This window comes from Oncorhynchus kisutch, linkage group LG2 (assembly GCF_002021735.2).
Source record: "Oncorhynchus kisutch isolate 150728-3 linkage group LG2, Okis_V2, whole genome shotgun sequence".
Lineage (NCBI taxonomy): Eukaryota > Metazoa > Chordata > Actinopteri > Salmoniformes > Salmonidae > Oncorhynchus > Oncorhynchus kisutch.
In genome coordinates, this window is record NC_034175.2 from 26,042,589 (window position 1) to 26,065,975 (window position 23,387).

The 23,387-nt window shown below is 44.0% G+C and overlaps 1 protein-coding gene across 1 annotated transcript in view; it reads left to right on the forward strand.

Annotated features, from left to right (window-relative positions):
- LOC109864453 (zinc finger protein 236-like) overlaps positions 1–21,829 on the forward strand; it is a 91,330-nt gene extending 69,501 nt beyond the window's left edge. Inside the window, exons 26-32 of the mRNA XM_031792021.1 lie at positions 280–423; positions 3,712–3,878; positions 8,889–9,017; positions 9,134–9,328; positions 11,223–11,352; positions 12,607–12,780; positions 20,687–21,829. Coding sequence (XP_031647881.1) covers positions 280–423; positions 3,712–3,878; positions 8,889–9,017; positions 9,134–9,328; positions 11,223–11,352; positions 12,607–12,780; positions 20,687–20,829 — 1,082 coding nt within the window. The 3' untranslated portion in view covers positions 20,830–21,829. The remainder of the gene's footprint in view (positions 1–279; positions 424–3,711; positions 3,879–8,888; positions 9,018–9,133; positions 9,329–11,222; positions 11,353–12,606; positions 12,781–20,686) is intronic.
- Positions 21,830–23,387: the final 1,558 nt, after the last annotated feature.

A 23,387-nucleotide genomic window follows, 5' to 3' on the forward strand; every position in this document is an offset into this window, starting at 1 on the left:
CTATGCACAAGGACGACTCTTAACAATTTCCACGGAAAATATTACAAAAACACATTTACTTGACGAACAGTGCAGATGCCAAGTTTGATAGCAGATTGCTGGTTTGTGCTTCTTGTGCCGTCGTTCTGTTACCAAACTTTGCATGAATGTAAACAAAAAAAACTAAACGGAGAGATGAAGACTGCAGACATAGAAAAAGAGCAAGAAGGGCCGGGAGGAAGATAATTGAATCACGTCACTGTGGGCTGGAGATGAAATGTATTTTCTCTCTTTCTGAAGGTCAAGACCTCCTCCAGCAGCACGGCGCCCCTGGTGGCGGAGAGATGATTGGCGGGATCAGGCTGGCATCCCACCAAACCACAGGTGCCACCCTCACCATGTGCAATGACCACCTCCTACCTCAAAGCAACGCGGGCCTGACTGGTAAGGATTGGCAGCAGCACGGCTGTGTGTGTGTATGTATGTTTGCGTCTACTCACCCAATGTGCAGCCCACTGGGAGCACACAGTGAAGGGCCTGTGATGTAAATTGTGTTGAGTGATTCGTTCAGCGGGAGCGATGAAGAGCTGGGTCAATTAGCAGGCTGATTGCAGTACCTCTCAACGCTCATCACTTGTGCAGTTAAATCAACTTCTCTGAGCCATCGTCATCACTCTCCTCTCAACTCAAGTGGACAATATTCTGTGACAAACAATGAATAGGCATTGAGAGGAGTTTGGTCATTTTACAAATGTATTCTTATTTAACAACAGTGAGTCATCTAATCAAGAGACGTTATGAAAGAATGAGACGATAGTAAAGCTTTCGGTTGGATGAATGGAGAATTGTGTGTTTGTATGCCAAGGCAGAGGCTATTCTTCCAGGCATCCAAACACATTAAGGCACTTGCATCACACATAAAACAAAAGAGTACATCATATAACATTATTAATCCCCATACGAATCTACAAATCAAAACGTATAATACAACAATATTACAATGTACGTGTGTGTAGAGTTTGTGTGCGCGTGTCTGTTCCTGTGTGTTTGTATCTCGTCACAGTCACAGGTTTATTTTTTGTCTGTTTAAAAAAAAAAAGATTCTACTGCTGTCATCAGTTACCTGATGTGGGATAGAGTTCCATGTAGCTATGGCTCTATGTAGGACTGTGTGCCTCACATATTCTGTTCTGGACTTGAGGATTGTGAAGAGACCTCTGGTAGCATGTCTTGTGGGGTATGTACAGTGAGGGAAAAAAACTATTTGATCCCCTGCTGATTTTGTAAGTTTGCCCACTGACAAAGAAAGGATCAGTCTATAATTTTAATGGTAGGTTTATTTGAACAGTGAGAGACAGAATAACAACAACGAAAACACATGTCAAAAATGTTATAAATTGATTCGCATTTTAATGAGGGAAATACGTATTTGACCCCCTCTCAATCAGAAAGATTTCTGGCTCCCAGGGCTGAGCTGAGATTAGGAGCACACTCTTAAAGGGAGTGAAGCAATCAATCAATCAGAATCCAAACTCTCCACAATGGCCAAGACCAAAGAGCTCTCCAAGGATGTCAGGGACAAGATTGTAGACCTACACAAGGCTGGAATGGGATACAAGACCATCGCCAAGCAGCTTGGTGAGAAGGTGACAACAGTTGGTGCGATTATTCGCAAATGGAAGAAACACAAAAGAACTGTCAATCTTCCTCTGCCTTGGGCTCCATGCAAGATCTCACCTCGTGGAGTTCCAATGATCATGAGAACGGTGAGGAATCAGCCCAGAACTACACGGGAGGATCTTGTCAATGATCTCAAGGCAGCTGGAACCATAGTCACCAAGAAAACAATTGGTAACACAGTACGCCGTGAAGGACTGAAATCCTGCAGCGCCCGCAAGGTCCCCCTGCTCAAGAAAGCACATATACATGCCCGTCTGAAGTTTGCCAATTAACATCTGATGATTCAGAGGACAACTGGGTGAAAGTGTTGCGGTCAGATGAGACCAAAATGGAGCTCTTTGGCATCAACTCAACTCACCGTGTTTGGAGGAGGAGGAATGCTACCTATGACCCCAGAATACCATCCCCACCGTCAAACATGGAGGTGTAAACACCGCATCAAAGGGACGATGGACGGGTCCATGTACCGTCAAATCTTGGGTGAGAACCTCCTTCCCTCAGCCAGGGCATTGAAAATGGGTCGTGGATGGGTATTCCAGCATGACCATGACCAAAAACACACGGTCAAGGCAACAAAAGAATGGCTCAAGAATAAGCACATTAAGGTCCTGGGGTGGCCTAGCCAGTCTCCCAACCTTAATCCCATAGAAAATCTGTGGAGGGAGCTGAAGGTTTGAGTTGCCAAACGTCAGTCTCAAAAACCTTAATGACTTGGAGAAGATCTGCAAAGAGGAGTGGGACAAAATCCCCCCCTGAGATGTGTGAAAACCTGGTGGCCAACTACAAGAAACGTCTGACCTCTGTGATTGCCAACAAGGGTTTTGCCACCAAGTACTAAATCATGTTTTGCAGAGGGGTCAAATACTTATTTCTCTCATTAGAATGCAAATCAATTTATAAAATTTTTGACATGCGTTTTTCTGGATTTTTTTGTTGTTATTCTGTCTCTCACTGTTCAAATAAACCTACCATTACAATTATAGACGGACCATTTCTTTGTCAGTGGGCAAACGTACAAAATCAGCAGGGGATCAAATACTTTTTCCCTCACTGTATGGGTGTCTGGGCTGTGTGCTAGTAGTTTAGACAGACAGCTTGGTGCATTCACCATGTCAACATTTCTTATGAAAATAAGTAGTGATGAAGTCAATCTCGCCTCTACTTTGAGCCGTGAGAGATTGACATGCATGTCATTAATGTTAGCTCTCCGTGTACTTTTAAGGGCCAGCCATGCTGCCCTGTTCTGAGCCAATTGGAGCGGCAGATAGCCTAGTGGTTAGAGTGATGGGCCAGTAACCAAACGGTTTCAAGATCGAATCTCTGAGGTGACGACAATCTGTCGTTCTGCCCCTGAACAAGGCAGTTAACCCACTGTTCCTAGGCTGTCATTGTAACTAAGAATTTGTTCTTAACTGACTTGCCTAGTTAAATAAAGGATAAAACTTTTTTTTTTTATTGTAATTTTCCGAGGTCCCTCTTTGTGGCACCTGACAACACGACTGAACAGTAGTCAAGGTGCGACAAAACTAGGGCCTGCATTCTTGATAGTGTTGTTAAGATTCTGGACAGACTTCTCCACATCTTAGCTATTGTTGTATCAACAAGTTTTGACCATGACAGTTCAACTTGCTTCAATTTAGGCCTAGGGGTTCTTGGTCATTCACATTTGTACGCTGCGGAACATAGTTGGCAATATTCCTTGTGAGTGTCGGTAAGCTGCTAGGCCTAATTTCCCTTCACATTGTCACATCTCAATTTTAAATGATGCCTGCAGAGAACAAGTCAATTATCTGGTGACCTCTTATAAAATGTGGTTTTTTTTCATGCATTTGCTGTTCATGTGGCGTTTTCAGGCATCTGCCCAATCCACTCCGTCAATTTCCACTGGCTTGCTCTCCTTCCGATTACCATATGCCACAGTGCATCATTCTACCCATTTGAAAATGCATTGCCAGTTCATTTTCAATGGCATGACACCAGCACGGCTTATTAAAATCTCACAAGTATTTCTGTCGAGCTAAATTCTCACCTACTTCCTGTCTCTCCTGTCAGTCACCAGCCTGCCGCCTAGCACCTCCCTATCACAGACGGCTGGCTCCCAGAGTCTGGTGATGTCGTCATCGAGCATGGCCAGCGACGGCAGCGTGACTCTCACACTGGAGGACACACAGGGTATGCTGGACGCTCAACCTCAATTCACGCTCAACTTCAACGCACAGGTAACCACTCTGAAACACACACACAATCATGCAGGTACACAACAGCACATACACAGGTAACCACTCTGAAAAATACACACATGGGCGTGCATACACTCACCCACACACAGATATGTCTTACTATACTTTTTGGGGACCAACAATTGATTCCCCTAACCCTAACCCTAACCCTAACCCTAACCCTAACCCCCTCATATTTCCCTAAACCTAACCACTAACCTTAATTCTAACCCTAAATCTAAACCTAACCATAATTCTATCCCTAAATCTAACCACTAACCTTAATTCTAACCCTAAATCTAAACCTAACCTTAATTCTAACCCTAAATCTAAACCTAACCTTAATTCTAACCCTAAATCTAAACCTTTTATTTGTATTTATTTATTTAACCAGGTAGGCTAGTTGAGAACAAGTTCTCATTTGCAACTGCGACCTGGCCAAGATGAAGCATAGCAATTCGACACATACAACAACACAGAGTTATGCATGGAATAAACAAAACATACAGTCAATAATACAGTAGAAAAAAGAAAACAAAGTCTATATACAGTGAGTGCAAATGAAGTAAGATAAGGAGGTTAAGGCAATAAATAGGCCATGGTGGCAAAGTAATTACAATATAGCAATTAAACACTGGAATGGTAGATGTGCAGAAGATTAATGTGCAAGTAGAGATACTGGAAAGGAGCAAAGGAGCAAGATAAATAAATACATACAGTATGGCGGTGAGGTAGATAGCCCATCTGTAAACAGTCCATCTATGTACAGGTGCAGTGATCTGTGAGCTGCTCTGACAGCTGGTGCTTAAGGCTAGTGAAGGAGTTATGAGTCTCCAGCTTCAGTGATTTTTGCAGTTCGTTCCAGTCATTGGCAGCAGAGAACTGGAAGGAAAGGCGGCCAAAGGAGGAATTGGCTTTGGGGGTGACCAGTGAAATATACCTGCTGGAGTGCGTGCTACGAGTGGGTGCTGCTATGGTGACCAGTGAGCTGAGATAAGGCAGGGCTTTACCTAGCAGAGACTTGTAGATAACCTGTAGCCAGTGGGTTTGGCGACAAGTATGAAGCGAGGGCCAACCAACGAGAGCGTACAGGTCGCAGTGGTGGGTAGTGTATGGGGCTTTGGTGACAAAACGGACGGCACTGTGATAGACTGCATCCAATTTGTTGAGTGTTGGTGGCTATTTTATAGATGACATCGTCGAAGTCGAGGATCGGTAGGATGGTCAGTTTTACGAGGGTATGTTTGACAGCATGAGTGAAGGATGCTTTGTTGCAATATCGGAAGCCGATTCTAGATTTAGAAGCTTAATGTGAGTCTGGAAGGAGAGTTTAAAGTCTAACCAGACACCTAGATATTTGTAGTTATCCACGTATTCTATGTCAGAGCCGTCCAGAGTAGTGATGCTGGACGGGCGGGGAGCTGCGGGCAATGGAGTTGGAGGCCACGGAAGGAGAGTTGTATGGCATTGAAGCTCGTCTGGAGGTTAGTTAACACAGTGTCCAAAGAGGGGCAGAAGTATACAGAATGGTGTCGTCTGCGTAGAGGTGGATCAGAGAATCACCAGCTGCAAGAGCGACATCATTGATGTATACAGAGAAGAGAGTCGGTCCGAGAATTGAACCCTGTGGCACCCCCATAGAGACTGCCAGAGGTCCGGACAACAGGCCCTCCGATTTGACACACTGAACTCTATCAGAGAAGTAGTTGGTGAACCAGGTGAGGCAATAATTTGAGAAACCAAGGCTGTCGAGTCTGCCAATAAGAATGTGGTGATTGACAGAGTCGAAAGCCTTGGCCAGATTGATGAATACGGCTGCCCAGTAATGTCTCTTATCGATGGTGGTTATGATATCGTTTAGGACCGTGAGCGTGGCTGAGGTACACCCATGACCAGCTCTGAAACCAGATTGCATAGTGGAGAAGGTACGGTGGGATTCGAAATGGTCGGTAATCTGTTTGTTAACTTGGCTTTCGAAGACCTTAGAAAGATAGGGAAGGATAGATATAGGTCTGTAGCAGTTTGGGTCTAGAGTGTCACCCCCTTCGAAGAGGGGGATGACCGCGGCAGCTTTCCAGTCTTTGGGAATCTCAGAGAATACGAAAGAGAGGTTGAACAGGCTAGTAATAGGGGTTGCAACAATTTCGGCAGATCATTTTGGAAATAGAGGGTCCAGATTTTCTAGCCCGGGTAATTTGTAAGGGTCTAGATTTTGCAGCTCTTTCAGAACATCAGCTATCTGGATTTGGGTGAATGAGAAATGGTGGGGGCTTTGGTGGGTTGCTGTGGAGGGTGCTGGGCAGTTGACCGGGGTAGGGGTAGCCAGGTGGAAAGCATGGCCAGCCATAGAGAAATGCTTATTGAAATTCTCAAGTATAGTGGATTTATCGGTGGTAACAGTGTTTCCTAGCCTCAGTGCAGTGGGCAGCTGGGAGGCGGTGCTCTTATTCTCCATGGACTTTACAGTGTTCCAGAACTTTTTTGAGTTTGTACTACAGGATGCAAATTTCTGTTTGAAAAAGCTAGCCTTGGCTTTCCTAACTGCTTGTGTATATGAAAAGTTGCATATCACGGGGGCTATTCGATGCTAATGCAGAACGCCACAGGATGTTTTTGTGCTTGTCAAGGGCAGACAGGTCTGCAGTGAACCAAAGACTATATCTATTCGTAGTTCTACATTTTTTGAACGGAGCATGCTTATTTATTTAAGATGGTGAGGAAGGCACTTTTAAAGAATAACCAGGCATCTTCTACTGACGGGATCAGGTCAATGTCATTCCAGGATACCCCGGCAGATTAGAAAGGCCTGCTCGCAGAAGTGTTTTAGGGAGCGTTTGACAATGATGAGGGGTGGTCGTTTGATCGCAGATATATTACGGATGCAGGCAATGAGGAAGTGATCGCTGAGAACTTGATTGAAAACAGCAGAGGTGTATTTGGAGGGCGAGTTACGGATTTGGGGTTGTACCTGGTAGGTTCATTGATAATTTGTGTGAGATTGAGGGCATCAATCTTAGCTTGTAGGATGGCCGGGGTGTTAAGCATATCCCAGTTTAGGTCACCTAGTAGCACGAGCTCAGAAGATAGATGGGGGGCAATCAATTCACAGACCAGGATTCAGACACGGCTAAGACATCCGGGTTGGCAGAGTGTGCTAAAGCAGTGAGTAAAACAAACTTAGGGAGGAGGATTCTAATGTTAACATGTATGAAACCAAGGCTTTTACGGTTACAGAAGTCAACAAATGAGAGCACCTGGGGAGTGGGAGTGGAGCTAGGCACTGCAGGACCTGGATTAACCTCTACATCACCAGAGGAACAGAAATAAGTAGGATAAGGGTACGGCTAAAGGCTATACGAACTGGCCGTCTAGTACGTTCGGAACAGAGAGTAAAAGGAGCAGGTTTCTGGGCACGATAGCATAGATTCAAGGCATAGTCTTACAGACAAAGGTAAGGTAGGATGTGAGTACATTGGAGGTAAACCTAGGCATTGAGTAATGCCGTCTCTAGAGACGTTTAAACCAGGTGATGTCATCGCATATGTAGGAGGTGGAACAACATGGTTGGTTAAGGCATATTGAGCAGGGCTAGAGGCTCTACAGTGAAATAAGACAGTAATCACTAACCAGGACAGTAATGGCCGAGGCATATTGATATTAGAGAGAGAGGCATGCGTAGCCAAGTGATCATATGGGTCCAGTGAGTGGTTGGGCTGGCTGGGGACACGGCGATTAAGACAGTTAGCATGCCGTGCCAAACAAGCTAGCAGTTAGTAGGCTGGGGATAACAAGCTAGCAGTTAGCAGACCGGAAATAGCAAGCTAACAGTTAGCAGACCGGGGCTAGCAAGTTAGCAGAAACGCCTTTGGGTGCGTCGCGATGGAGGTAAGTCTGTTTTTGCCTCCTCGTGCGGTAATGTCGATAGACCAGTCATGGCTTAGTAGGGTTCCAAGTAGCTCTAGATAGCTAGCAGGCTGCGGTTAGCAGAATGTGCCTTCAGCGGACATTGCGCCTGAGGGGCCTGTTGGAATCCTCGGGCAGATTGTCGGTATTCCAGTTGTAGAGGATCTGCGGGGTTCTGTGCACCGTACCGGCAGTTGAAGGGGTCCGGATATTGTAGCCCAGGAGTGGGCTTCAGTGGTAGCCCAGGAGCCCTAGCCGGGCTAGCTTCAGGCTAATTTGTGATTGCTCCGGGATGGAAACGCTAGCCAGGAGTAGTCACCCGGGATTGCGGTTAGCTAGTTGCGAGGATCCAGATGAAAAGGTTCAGAGTTTGCGGTAGGAATCCGGGGATATGGAGAGAAAAATATGTCCGTTATGCTCTGGTTTGAGTCACGTTGTACCAACTGGCGAGAGCTTTCTGAGCTACAGGTTAGCTGATGACAGCTAGCAGTGGTTTGTTGACTGATCGCTAGTAGCTAGTTAGCTGGCTAGCTTCAGTTGAGGGATTCCCGATCCGAAGTAAATAGAAATACTTTAGAAAAAGCAGATCCACGCCACATTGGGTGAGGCGGGTTGCAGGAGAGTATTTAGAAGTTGAGGTTTAGGAAAATATTTGTAAAAGATCTGCGAAGAAAAATATATTAAAATATATATACAAGGGACACGACAGGACAAAGACAAAGACGTCTGACTGCTACGCCATCTTGGAATCTTAATTCTAACCCTAAATCTAAACCTAACCACAAACCTTAATTTTAACCCTAAATATAAACCTAACCAATAACCTTAATTCTAACCCTAAATCTAAACCTAACCAATAACCTTAATTCTAACCCTAAATCTAAACCTAACCACTAACCTTAATTCTTACCCTAAATCTAAGCCTAAAATATACTTTTTAAATTGAAGACCACTTCTCAGAATTTGAGTTTGTTTACTATTCTTGTGAGGACTTCTGGTACTCACAAGTATAGTAAAAAGTGTACACACACACACACACACACACACACACACACACACACACACACACACACACACACAGTAACAGTGAGTATCTTCTCTCAATAGAGTCAGCAGTACCAAACTATGCTCAGTGACCAGGATCTCTCAGGACAACAGGCCGGCTCCACCCAGCAGGTCATACTGGTCAGTCACCACCCCCAGGCCACTGAGGAACAGCCCGACAATATTTACAGGGTCAGTCAGTGTATGCGTGTACCTGTACGTGTGTTGTGTTGTTAACAGATATCTAAGAAGGACCAGGCGGTGGGTAGGATAACGTGCGTGTAACGTGTGTGTTGTGTTGAAACCAGCTGTCAGAGGAGGGCCAGGTGGTGGAGAAGGAGGACCAGGGGGAGAACCAGAAGCAGAACCAGTGTTTCTACTGCAATCAGGTGTGTCAGAGCGCCAACACGCTGCGACGCCACTGCAGGCAGGCCCACGGCAAGGACCGGTGCCACGTCTGCAGAGTGTGTGGCAAGGCCTTCAAAAGAGCTACTCACTTAAAGGTAAGCAAGGACAGACACACAGTCGCCCACACACACACTGGAGACTGGACTATAGCATGGAACACTGTCAAGTATGCAGAGTGTGTGGTAAAAAAAACACACAGTAGGTCTGGGCAGACACACACACCCACTATAGCATGTTTGTATGTTGTATGTATTCCTTCCATTCCCTGATAGTAGTTGCCCTGTCTTGCCCTCAGAGCAGATTTCAACTCTGGATAATCGTTTCCTGTGGGACCAGCTCTGAGTACTCTTGAGTGTATTCTGAGTGTATTCTGGGTGTATTCTGGGTGGTGGGTTACAGGAGTCAAACGGCCGAGGGTTTCTCTGCATTCAGGGGACTTTAAACACAATCGCCTTAGAGGACTTGAGCACAATGGCTAACGCCTTTCTTCTGCTGCTTCAGTTTCTGACGGGGTCTCGTAACAACTATAAATCAACTGTCACTCTCCCTGTGTCCCAAACGCCTACTGCCTCCTGACAGGGTAATAATAGCCCTGGGAGGAGCGAGATGTAAAAGTTAATAGCTGAAGTCCAATTTCAGATAATTTTCTCCTTTGACAATGCTACTCACGAGGATACGGCTGCCTAAGGAAGAGAGGCTCTCCATTTAATATCTCCACCCCAGCACGTAAACAGTGGGAAGCTCTCAGCATTGAGGAGAGGCAGGAGCTTGACCTAATTTCTAGGGTTATAAGCAGAAGCAAGCTGCTCTCATCCAGCCTGGGAGCCATGCTGTTCTGCAACTCCTCAACGTCCTCCTCTGTCCTTGGCTGTGTACTGTGTGTGTGTACTGTGTGTGTGTGCGAGCGAGCGTATGACCGTCTTTACCTGATATGACACGTGTGATCCCCTGATGGTGTGTCTGTGTCCATGTGTATGAACAAGAGAGAGAGAGCACATTAGATGTGCGTTTCATTCAGAGAGAGTTTGTGTGTGTTAAGATCTCTGGCTCAGTGACGCCCCCCTCATTCCTTGCTCATCCAGCTCCCAAAAGCTTTCCTCATCTCATTTACGGAATTAAACGCTCCTTTGGAAAGGGGGAGCACGGCTGGAACCGTATCAAAGCCTGTTCCGTACTAATCGGCAGCCCCATGTAACCCCGGAGGGGACATTTGGCTCATAGACTTCCCTGAAACTGGCTGATTTTCCATTTAGATGAGTGGATACTTTGTTAGTACATTAAGCTTATCAAGCATCTGATGCAATTACGCAAACAGATTTTAGATCTGGGTGTCTGAGATTAGAGAATGTTTAATTCATGTTTTGTTTTATTTCTCCACTTTACAAACTATTGCTGGGTTCATTAACTTTATGATGTCATTTAGCGATGGAGAGAGACAAACGGCAACAGTTTCATCAATAGTTAAGAGGGAAATACCAGTACTTTTATCAATAATGTTTAGGAGTTGAGTAGCGTTTATTTAAAGGTCAATACTAGGGCTGCTCAAAGTGGGGCCCGCAGGCCAAACTCTCATTCATCACACTACCCTGTGACGAGACTGGCCTTCTTGTTTCTTTGTAGATGGGAGTTTTCTTCAGTCTTCTTCATTAGACTTAGGAGTCTCTTGAGGATTCGTTATTAGACTGGAGTTTCTTGATGGGTTGTCATTGGACTTTGAGCTTCATTGATGGTTTGTTAGTAGACTTTGGGGTTTCTGGATGGTTCTGCATTTTTTTGGGGGGGGGGTCCCTCTTTAGACTTTTGGGTTTCCAATGTTCCCAGATGTTTTTTTCACGGTTTTAAGTGTACGCTGGCGCAGTTGGCGGGCCAGTTCTCGTGCAAATTGCAGATTTAAAAAAATAAAAAATATATATTTGCTATGTTTCACCTTTTCTTCTGAAAGATTTTTGTGTTCTGTGTCCCCGGACCTTTGACCTCTTTCTCCTACAGGAGCACGAGCGTGTCCATCAGCGAGGACCCTCACTGGGCTCCCAAAGGCCCAAGTTCTTCAAATGCTCCTCCTGTGACAAAGCCTTCGCCAAGCCCAGCCAACTAGAGAGACACAACCGCACACACACAGGTAATCCCACACACGCACGCACAACGTTAACTCGAATAAATCCCTGACTACTATTCTGTTTAGGTCTATTGTACATCCCAGCCTTGAAGGCGCAAAAGTAAAAATATACCATAGGAATGAAGATGCTATGCTAGTCCTCGACTAGAGTGGCCTTTCATCAGGCATTTGGGACACTTTCAAAGACCTTAGGGAAAACATTTTCATGTATATGCCTCAATGGCAAAATGACCAAATGATCTTCTTCAAAGCAAATCATGGACTCTCCTAAAATGAATTTAACACAACTCCGACACAACAAAGTAGGGATGTGCATTTGCTTCTCTTGAATTGGGACCTTTTTTTGTTCTGGAGAGGTAAGTATTAAGGTGAAGTGTGACTTGAACGTTTTGACTCGTTGGTACCTACTGCCTTCTACTTATGGCCACCCACTCAATGGCTGTGTCAGTGGCAGGCCGGGGTGAGATAACTGTAATGTTGTGGGTCCTGTCTTACCACTTATCATCCCCAGCAGGAGAGACTGTAAGAGAGCTCGTACACACGATATGAAATGACATAGCCTAGCTTGCTAGCGTCACGTCAGCAAGCGAAAAGCATCACAATCACAACCGTCGCTCTTAGCGCTTCTTTAAGCAAACGGGGGGAGCCGTCGTACTAGAAATGTGTTTTAATCTCCATCTCCACATCAGAAGAGAGGCAGATCCATTGTCTTCAACAAATTGTGTAGCTGTTTTCTCACAGTGCCGTTTTTATGGTTTAGATTGAGGAAGAGGTACTTAAATACTGTTCATGGACTTAGTTACAGACATAACAGGTCTTTGCTCAATTTCAGTTAAATAAGTCAATGTATTTTTGACTGTAATGGTACCGATTATGGCAGGTCATTATTTTCCAAGATTATGCACAGTAGGCTACGGATTTACACTTTGCCGGCGGTTCACATCTTTCAGCCGATAATGTAAGCTGACAAGACCTTTTCATTTTGTATAAAAAATTTATTAAATTGGATGTAAATTGCTACCGCTTGCAGTAATACAGTGCAACGCATCAATTACTGTACGTGCATTCACTTTTTAGACGTACTTCTGTTCCATATTTCAAACTTATTTTAGTGCGAGACACCTTTTTTATTGCCTTCTTCACCGCACACGAGATTGAATTAGAATGTGTGTTTTGTATTCATCCGGCGAAGTTCACCACCATGTGCGAGTAACCTTTGTACTGAAAGTCTTGAGAAGGTGTCTCTCTGTTTTTCAGGTGAGCGGCCCTTTAAGTGTTCCCAGTGTGACAAGGCCTTCAACCAGAAGAGTGCCCTGCAGGTACACACAGTCAAACACACAGGGGAGAAGCCCTACAAGTGTGAGATCTGCAGCATCAGCTTCACACAGAAGAGCAACATGAAGCTGCACATGAAGAGGTCGCACGGCTACGGTGAGCCACGGACACACAGAGACACAAAACACGCCCCCCCCCCGCAAGAATATCACACTCGAGACGCGGCAAAAAAACTCTAAAGCCCGAGCACCTCTCAAGTGTTTGTGCATGTGTGTGTGTGTGTGTGGTTGAGCTGAGATGAAAGGTGACCTTGTGCGAAATTCAAAGCCAGACAAAACCTTGCTTGTCAGTCTCCGATACCAACCATTGAGTGGGGCGGTAGCCACTAGTAGCCTAGTGGTTAGAGTGTTGGACTAGTAACCGAAAGGTTGCAAGTTCAAATCCCCGCGCCGACAAGGTACAAATCTGACGTTCTGCCCCTAAAATCCTGAGCGTCCCTACATGCTTTCTCTCTGAGGAGGCCAGTCCATTATTGACACAGCCCAGATGACACCCTTTTCTCTAAATTCTCGCGGACTGGGATGTGTTCCGAGTATCCTCTGAGAATAACATTGACGTGCACGGGAACACGGTGACTGAGTTCATCAGGAAGTGTATAGGGGATGTTGTTCCCACGCCTAAAATGACATACCCTAATCTAACTGCCTGTAGCTCAGGACCGGAAGCAAGGATCAAATCAAATGTTATTTGTCACATCTGCCGAATACAACAGGTGCAGTCCTTACCGTGAAATGCTTACTTACTGTAAAAACGAGGCTATAGGCAGGGGGTACCGGTATCGAGTCAATGTGCGGGGGTACATGTTAATCAAGGTCATTTGTACATGTAGGTAGGGGTAAAGTGACTATGCATAGATGATAAACAGCGAGTAGCAGCAGTGTAAAAACAAAGGGTGGGAGGAAGTGTCAATGTAAATAGTCCAGGTGGCCATTTGATACATTTTTCAGCAGTAATGGCTTGGGGGTAGAAGCTGTTAAGGAGCCTTTTGGACCTAGACTTGGCGCTCCAGTACTGCTTGCCATGCAGTAGCAGAAAGAACAGTCTATGACTTGGGTGACTGAAGTCTTTCACAATTTTTTGGGCCTTCCTCTGACACCGCCTAGTTTATATGTCCTGGATGGCAGGAAGCTTGGCCCCAGTGATGGACTGGGCGGTACGCACTACCCTCTGTAACACTTTACGGTCGGAGGCCGAGCAGTTGCCATACCAGGCGGTGATGCAACCGGTCAGGATGCTCTCGATGGTGCAGCTGTAGAGCCTTTTGAAGCCAAGAAACATGAGCAATGGACGTTAGACCAGTGGAAATCTGTCCTTTGGTCAGATGAGTCCAAATGTGCGATCTTTGGTTCCAACCGCCGTGTCTTTGTGAGTCGAAGAGTAGGTGAATGGATGTTCTCTGCATGTGTGGTTCCCACTGTGAAGCATTGAGGAGGTGGTGGGGGGGGTGCTTTGCTGGTGACACTGTCTGTGATTTATTTAGAATTCAAGGCACACTTAGCCAGCATGGCTACCACAGCATTCTGCAGCGATACACCATCCCATCTGGTTTGCACTTAGTGGGACTATCATTGAACAATGACCCAACACACCTCCAGGCTGTATAAGGGCTATTTTACCAAGAAGGAAGGTGATGGAGTGCGGCATCAGATGACCTGGCCTCCGCAATCACCCGACCTCAACCCAATTGAGATGAGTTGGACCGCAGAGTGAAGGAAAAGTAGCCAACAAGAGCTCGATATATGTGGGAACTCCTTCAAGACTGTTGGAAATGTGTTCCAGGTGAAGCTGGTTGAGAGAATGCCAAGAGTGTGCAAAGCTGTCATCAAGGCAAAGGGTGGCTACTTACTTTATATTTATATTTTTGTTTTAACACTTTTTTTGGTTACTACATGATTTCATATGTGTTTATTATATAATTTAGAAAATACAAAAAATAAATAAGAGTGGTTAGATGTGTCCAAACTCTCGACTGGGCCTGTATATTTTATTCAGCTTTATTCTTCATATTATAAAATAACGCCACAGATTTATAAACAAATCTTGTCTGCAGAATGACTAGTGAAGCCCACAGCCATATGGCATAGCCACATCAGAACCTAACATACGGTCAACTCTGAGTATGCTATTCTGTTCTTCCGAAATAGACTACATAGCATGCTTCTTTAGACCTGCCTAAAATAAAATAAATAATGAATTGATTTATTGTGAAGGTGTAGGCTATATTACATGGATTTATTAGACATTTTAAAATGGCTTGTTGGCTATGTGTGGAATCCAGGAGATGCTAATTGTTAATTAACAGTCAATAACCTTTAGACCGACAGTTAGTGTTTGACAATCACCGGCTGATGAAATTTCATAACCGCCACAGCCCTAGGCGCAACAGCGCCTCTTAAACCTCATGAGGCTGAAGAAATTCGGCTTGACCCTTAAGACCCTCACAAACTTTTACAGATGCACAATTGAGAGCATCTTGTCGGGCTGTATCACCACCTGGTACGGCAACTGCAGGGTTCTCCAGAGGGTGGTACGGTCTGCCCAATGCATCACCGGGGGCATACTGCCTGCCCTCCAGGACACCTACAGCACCCGATGTCACAGGAAGGCCTAAAAGATCATCAACGACATCAACTACCTGAGCCATGACCTGTTGACCCCACTATCATCCGTTCAGGTGCATAAAAGCTGGGTCCGAGAGACTGAAAACCAGCTTCTATCAAGGCCGTCAGACAGCCGTCACTAGCCGGCTATCACCCGGTTACTAGTCACTTTAATAATGTTTACATATCTGTTTTACATATCTACATATGTACAATTGAAGTCGGACATTTACATACACCTTAGCCAATTACATTTAAATTTTGTTTTTCACAATTCCTGACATTTAATCCTAATAAAACATTCCCTGTCTTAGGTCAGTTAGGATCACCACTCTATTTTAAGAATGTGAAATGTCAGGATAATTAGTAGAGAGTGATTTATTTCAGCTTTTATTTCTTTCATCACATTTCCAGTGGGTCAGAAGTTTACATGCACTCAATTAGTATTTGGTAGCATTGAATTTAAATTGTTTAACTTAGGTCAAACTTTTCAGGTAGCCTTCCACAAGCTTCCCACAATAGGTTGGGTGAATTTTGGCCCATTCCTGGTGTAACTGAGTCAGGTCTGTAGGCCTCCTTGCTTGCACACGCTTTTTCAGTTTTGCCCACAAATGTTCTATGGGATTGAGGTCAGGGCTTTGTGATGGCTACTCCAATACCTTGACTTTGTTATCCTTAAGCCTTTTTGCCACAACTTGCAAGTATGCTTTGGGTCATTGTCCATTTGGAAGACTGATTTGCAACCATGCTTTAACTTCCTGACTGAAGTCTTGAAATGTTGCTTCAATATATCCACAAAATTTTCCATCCTCATGGTGCCATCTATTTTGTGAAGTGCACCAGTCCCTCCTGCAGCAAAGCACCGCACAACATGATGCTGCCCCCTCCGTGCTTCACGGTTGAGATGGTGTTCTTCGACTTGCAAGCATCCCCCCTTTTCCTCCAAACATAACGATGGTCATTATGGCCAAACAGTTCTATTTTAGTTTCATCAGAACAGTGGACATTTCTTCAAAAAGTAGAATATTTGTGCCCATGTGCAGTTGTAAACCGTAGTCTGGCTTTTTTATAGCGGTTTTGGAGCAGTGGCTTCCTTGCTGAGCGACCTTTCAGGTTATGTCGATAAAGGACTCGTTTTACTGTGGATATAGATACTTTTGTTCCTGTTTCCTCCAGCATCTTCACATGGTCCTTTGCTGTTGTTCTGGGATTGATATGCACTTTTCGCACCAAAGTACGTTCATCTCTTGGAGACAGAACACATCTCCTTCCTGAGCGGTATGACGGCTGCGTGGTCCCATGGTGTTTATACTTGCTTACCATTATTTGTACAGATGAACGTGGTACCTTCAGGCGTTTGGAAATTGTTCCGAAGGATGAACCAGACTTGTGGAGGTCTACAATTGTTTTCTGAGGTCTTGGCTGATTTATTTTGATTTTCTTTTGATTTCTTTTGATCAGAAGCTTCAAAAGCCATGACATCATTTTCTGGAATTTTCCAAGCTGTTTAAAGGCACAGTCAATTTAGTATATGTAAACTTCTGACCCACAGAAATTGTGATACAGTGAAATAATCCGTCTGTAAACAATTGTTGGACTTGTGTCATGCACAAAGTAGATGTCCTAACCAACTTGCCAAAACTATAGTTTGTTAAAACCTCTTGGGGATAGTGAGACGCTAGCGTCTCAAGTGGCCAATAGCCTCGGGAAATGCATAGCGCCAAATTCAAATAAAACGCGATAAAACTCAAACTTTCATTAAATCACACATGCAGGGTACTCAATTAAAGCTACACGCGTTGTGAAACCAGCCAACGTCAGATTTTAAAAATGCTTTTCGGCGAAAGCATGAGAAGCTATTATCTGATAGCATGCACCCACCTGAACCAGTTGAAGAACTAGCGTAAGCAGGCAAAACGCTGAAATAAAATATAAAACATGCATTACCTTTGACGAGCTTCTTTGTTGGCACTTCAATATGTCCCATAAACATCACAATTGGTCCTTTTTTTCGATTAATTCCGTTCATGTATACCCAAAATGTCCATTTATAAAGCAGGTTTGATCCGGAAAAAACTGCTTTCCAAAACACAATGTCACTATAAAACATTTCAAAAGTTGCCTATAAACTTTGCCAAAATATTTCAAACTACTTTTGTAATACAACTTTAGGTATTTTTAAACGTTAATAATCGATCAAATTGTAGACGGGGCAATCTGTATTCAATAGAGCAAGTAAACAAAACATGCACCATTTTCCCTCTTGCGTAACTATCAACAGTGTAACGTTGTTCCAGGATGTGCCTCTTCTTCGTTGCACCAATGATTAACTCCAACCCAATTCCAAAGACTGATGACATCCTGTGGAAGTCGTAGGAACTGTAAAATGGTCGCTATCAAATTTCCCTTGGCAAAGACAACTGAGGGAACGGTCAGAGGAAAAAAAAAAAGAATCTGAACAGTTTTTCCTCTGGGTTTTGCCTGCTACATAAGTTCTGTTATAGTCACATACATGATTGTGAGTGAGTGTTTTCTATCCACACCTACTAATCATATGCATATAATATATTCCTGGCATGATTAGCAGGAAGTTGAAATTGACAGCTTAGGATTGAAAACATTCTAAAGTTCCCAAAACTGTCAAAATATTGTCTGTGAGTATAACAGAACTGATATTGCAGGCGAAAGCCTAAGAAAAATCCAGTTTTGAAACCGTTGTGTTCCTATGCACCCCTATTGGCCACTGAAAGGGATATCAACCATATTCCTTTTTTTTTACGTATTTCCTAAGTTGTCTACAGCATTTTGACATAGTTTCACGCCTTTATGTTGAAGAATGAGCGTAAACGACTACATTACGTCCAGCTGAGGGCTCTCAGAGTGATTCTTGCGTAAAAGACAGAGGTAGTCATTTTTCCTCTCGCTCCTACTGAAAAGCCAATTGTCCCGGTTGATATATTATTGAATAGATATTTGAAAAACACCTTGAGGATTGCCATGTTTCTGTCGATATATGGATATAATTAGTATTTTTTTTCGGCGTTGTTGTGACCGCTATTTCCGGTGGATTTCTGAACATAACGTGACAGAGGTATTTTGGGTATAAAAATAATCTTTATGGAACAAAAGGAACATTTGCTGTCTAACTGGGAGTCTCGTCAGTGAAAACATCCGAAGATCATCAAAGGTAAACGGTTCATTTGATTGCTTTTCTGGTTTTCGTGACCAAGCTTCCTGCTGCTAGCTGGACATAATGCTATGCTAGGCTATCGATAAACTTAGACAAACGCTTGTCTTGCTTTGGCTGTAAAGCATCATTTCAAAATCTGAGATGACAGGGCGATTGACAAAAGGCTAAGCTGTGTTTCACTATATTTCACTTGTGATTTCATGAATATTTTCGAGTAATATTATTTGACCGTTGCGCTATGCTAATTAGTGTAGTTGATGACAATTCTCCCGGATCCGGGATGGGTAGTTCTAAGAGTTAATGACTCCAACCTAAGTGTATGTAAACTTCCAACTTCAACTGTTTTTACTGTATTCTATTCTGCTGTATTTTAGTCAATGATACTTTGACATTGCTTGTCCTATTATTTATATATTTCTTAATTCCATTATTTTACTTTTAGATGTATGTGTGTTGTTAGATACTACTGCACTGTTGGCGCTAGGAGCACAAGCATTTCGCTACATCCACAATAACATCTGCTAAATATGTGTATGTGACCAATAAAATGTGATTTGATTTGTGGACTACTTTTGACCAGGGAGCATAGGGATAAAGCGCACAAATCAGGCTGATACTCCATCTCTCAATTCTGCTACCTTTCCCTGCCTGAAAGGCCTTTTGACAGAGAAGGTTAGCCAGACTTGTGATGACAGAACCTGTCCTTTTCATTCTCGTCCGGACGTTCATACGATTGACTGGAGCTGTAAGTCAGCGCTCTGATTCTCACTTGAAACGGGGAGTCGCCAACTTTTTTGTGACAAATTGCTTATGGCGGTGGCAAATGTTTGAACGGTATTTAGCATTTTCAATGGATTATTATGTTGGATGTTGGCGTTAGGACTGTCTGGAATATGAAACTCTGGCAATATACCACGGCTAAGGCCTGTATCCAGGCACTGTGTGTGTGTGTGGGGGGGGGGGGGGTGAGTGTGAGCATCAGTCTTTGCGTGCTTATAGGGGAAGCCTAGCAACAACAACAAAAATGTCAAGGACATTTCTAACAAACATTCACCTGGATGATTCACAATAGCTCTTTTTATTGAGAGCGTCAGTCAAATTTAGGTGAGTTCATTCAATAGATAGATTGGTTTTAATTATTGAACCTTGCTGTGATGCACTCTCCCCATAGGGCCTGTTTGGTTCTGTATACCTCCATTTAAACATTTGATGGTTAGTACAAAGGAAATGTCCTCTGCTGAACTGACTCTCGTGTCTATTGCTGGATCCCAAACACAAAGGCTCTGTCTCGACTGCTTACAACATCTGTCCTCACCACCTCTTCATCTGCAATGATTGGGAAAAACAATATGGCTGAAGGCAACTCGTCGTCCTCAGGCTGACTCATCATCACCTTGCCAAATCTTCCAGATCAATGCATCGAAGGAGAGGAGGCGAGGAGAGGATTTTTTTTTTTGACAATTGAGAAAGGGCTCTGGTAAAATTTCACCTGTCACCCACCCCTTACTCTAACATACCTCACAAGTGATAAATGCGTTGTGTGTTGCACTGTATTTCTTTCATTCCTAAACTCTGAAACTTAACCTAAAGAGTTCCCTTGGCACTCTCCGTTCTAACAGGGACGTTCATGAGTAACTTTGTCCCTCTCACTCTGTCCTTTCTCTCTCTTTCATTCTCTTCTCTCCCTCTCTCTGCCTCTCTCTGCCTCTCTCTCTCTCTCTCTCTCTCTGCCTCTCTCTCCCTCTCTCTGCCTCTCTCTCTCCCTCTCTCTCCCTCTCTCTGCCTCTCTCTCCCTCTCTCTGCCTCTCTCTGCCTCTCTCTCCCTCTCTCTGCCTCTCTCTCCCTCTCTCTGCCTCTCTCTCCCTCTCTCTGCCTCTCTCTCCCTGCCTCTCTCTCTCTCTCTCTCTGCCTCTCTCTCTCTCTCTCTGCCTCTCTCTCTCTCTCTCTGCCTCTCTCTCTCTCTCTCTGCCTCTCTCTCTCTCTCTCTCTGCCTCTCTCTCTCTCTCTCTGCCTCTCTCTCTCTCTCTCTGCCTCTCTCTCTCTCTCTCTGCCTCTCTCTCCCTCTCTCTGCCTCTCTCCCTCTCTCTGCCTCTCTCTCCCTCTCTCTGCCTCTCTCTCCCTCTCTCTGCCTCTCTCTCTCTGCCTCTCTCTCTCTCTCTGCCTCTCTCTCTCTCTCTCTCTCTCTCTCTGTCTTTCTTTTTCTTGGACACAGGTCCCGATCGGACCCAGGAGGTGACGTTGGAGCAGGGGACAGAGACTGGAGTGGATGTCCCTCCCGAGCTGAATGACATGGAAGAGGTTGTCCAGGAGTCTTCTGGAGACTGGCACTGTGGTATTCCCAACGTGTTCCCTTAGCCCCCAACTCAGAATTGAATTGACCTTCCCAGTTTATCCCAGCATAGACTCTTTACTAGGCGTCTGTGCACTGATGATACGAAGCACTGATTTGGCCACAAGTAGGTGTGGAAAACCTACCCCTCAGATCAACCACCTCCTTTCCTCACCTCTTTTTAATTGCGTTGGACATTTCTGCACTTTTTCTAAAGCGATGCTGCCACGCACATACTGAAAATAGAAAGCGTGTGCGGCCGTACCTCTACATACATTAGGTCCTTAGCAGCAGCTATTTCTGCCCATTTCTCTTGTCCTCAGATATGCATTAAAGGGACAATCTGTGATTGCTACATCCATTTTTTTTTTTTACTTTTAAATTCATGATATATACCCATTGATTATTGAAGAGTATAACTTAAACATGCCTCATGAGCTTAGTTCAGCTTGTTCCTCTTTTTTTGTGAAAAAAACGAACAAAAAAACAAGCAACAAACATATTATCGCCTCAATATGGTTAAATCTATCCTTTTCATATCATGGTTGTTCAGTCCTTGCATTCATAGCTCTGTCTTGTGAATTTGGTTACATTTCTCCAGCTCCATCCCTCAGCTATTTACCAAATCGGTGGCGGATTGCCCGCTTTTATTATTGTTTGAACTGCAGATTGTCCCTTTAAAGGCAGAGAACTGGTCCCTCCATTGACTAAATTGCTGAATCAACCTGCGCTCTGATTCTCATTAGTATGAGTCCCTTACGAGACGTTTTAGTCAATAAGCTGTTTAGTAATCATACGCTGACCTCCCAGTACAGTTCACCAGTCGGGGCTGTAGCTAGCTGAGGTAGACTACCGGCGGTTTTATCCCTAGACTGTTGTTTACTCTGTTTGCCAATAAGAGGAGTGAACGCTAGAGATCTGCATGGCTGCACTGTCAGTCCTGCGGTACTGGTTCACATCACCCTGTAGAGTAGAATAACCACTCACCTGCCCCATCCGGAAACAGCCCCCCCCCCCCCCCCCCCCCCCCCCCCCGAGGCACCCCTGTAGATCCGCGGTCCATAAGTCAGCAGTAGTCAGTGACAAACTGCTCCGTATGACCTATTACGGACTGGACTAGGTATAAGCAATAGTGTTAGAACTCCACCTTGCCCTCTGAAAGGCTGGATAGAAAGGTTTGCCTTATTGCGTATTCCTATCCAATCATTTCAGATCTACACAAGTGTATAACGGGCTGGGGCAGGGTCTAGGCATGGTTTCTAGACAGGGACTCGATCTCTCCCGTGCTCCCGGGGCAGCTCCACACACTGCGAACAGGCCCACACTTAACTGTTTGACAACTGAGCTGTGCTTTAACAGGCACACACATTGGAGTGATCTATGTGCAGTTTACCAGAAAAGTACATTTCTTTTTAAAGTCACATATTTTTGCATATTTATGCTATACACTTTTCTAAAAGGCAAGCTAAACGTTTTGTTTTTGATTAATTTGTTGTAAAGAATATACATATATTTTTGCCATAAAGTTGAAGGTAGCCTTGAATGGTGAGACTATAAAGCGCTAAGAGTCATATGGGTCAGACCTGGGTTCAAATACACTACTATTTGAAATCATTCACTTTAGTCTGCCCGAAGTGCCAGGGTTTGCAGAATGCAATCTTGCAAATGACTACTCTCTAGGTTTCATTGCGCCAGGCAAGCTCTATCAAGCCCAGATAAAGTATAATGATTTCGAAAAGTATTTGAACTTAGGTCTGGTGTGGATTTGATCCCTCTCTTCTGAAACGTTATGCCTGTAAATTTTGACAATGATGTCGATGACCTGTGATACCATTGTTCTTGGCTGCTGTATAAGGGCTTCAGGGGTTGACTCTCCACGTTCACAAGGTGTTGCATGAAATTGTCATTTAGTTGTAAGCTTATGCACAGCCATTTTGTAATCTGATATTTAATGTTGCAATGTAAATAGTGTATGATTGCATATATTTTTGGATTCCTTATCAAATTGGTTGTTCATTTTTTTGTCAATTGCTGAACCAGTTTACAGACTGTAAGCTGTTGTTTTTTTTTGGCAGGAATGTATTTTGTAATGTTGAAAAGTATTTAATTAATAAAACCAGTCATTTTTTTACAGATTTAATGTGGACCAATTGTTTTAGAAATAATTTGTGTGAAGTTGATTGCATTTTGTCTGTGTCTCTGCATCAAAACCTCTGAAACTGGAAACACTTATCTCCCTCACTAGCTTTAAGCACCAACTGTCAGAGCAGCTCACAGATTACTGCACCTGTACATAGCCCACCTATAATTTAGCCCAAACAACTACCTCTTTCCCAACTGTATTTAATTTTAATTAATTTATTTATTTTGCTCCTTTGCACCCCATTATTTTTTATTTCTACTTTGCACATTCTTCCATTGCAAAACTACCATTCCAGTATTTTACTTGCTATATTGTATTTACTTTGCCATCATGGCCTTTTTTGCCTTTACCTCCCTTCTCACCTCATTTGCTCACATTGTATATAGACTTGTTTATACTGCATTATTGACTGTATGTTTTGTTTTTACTCCATGTGTAACT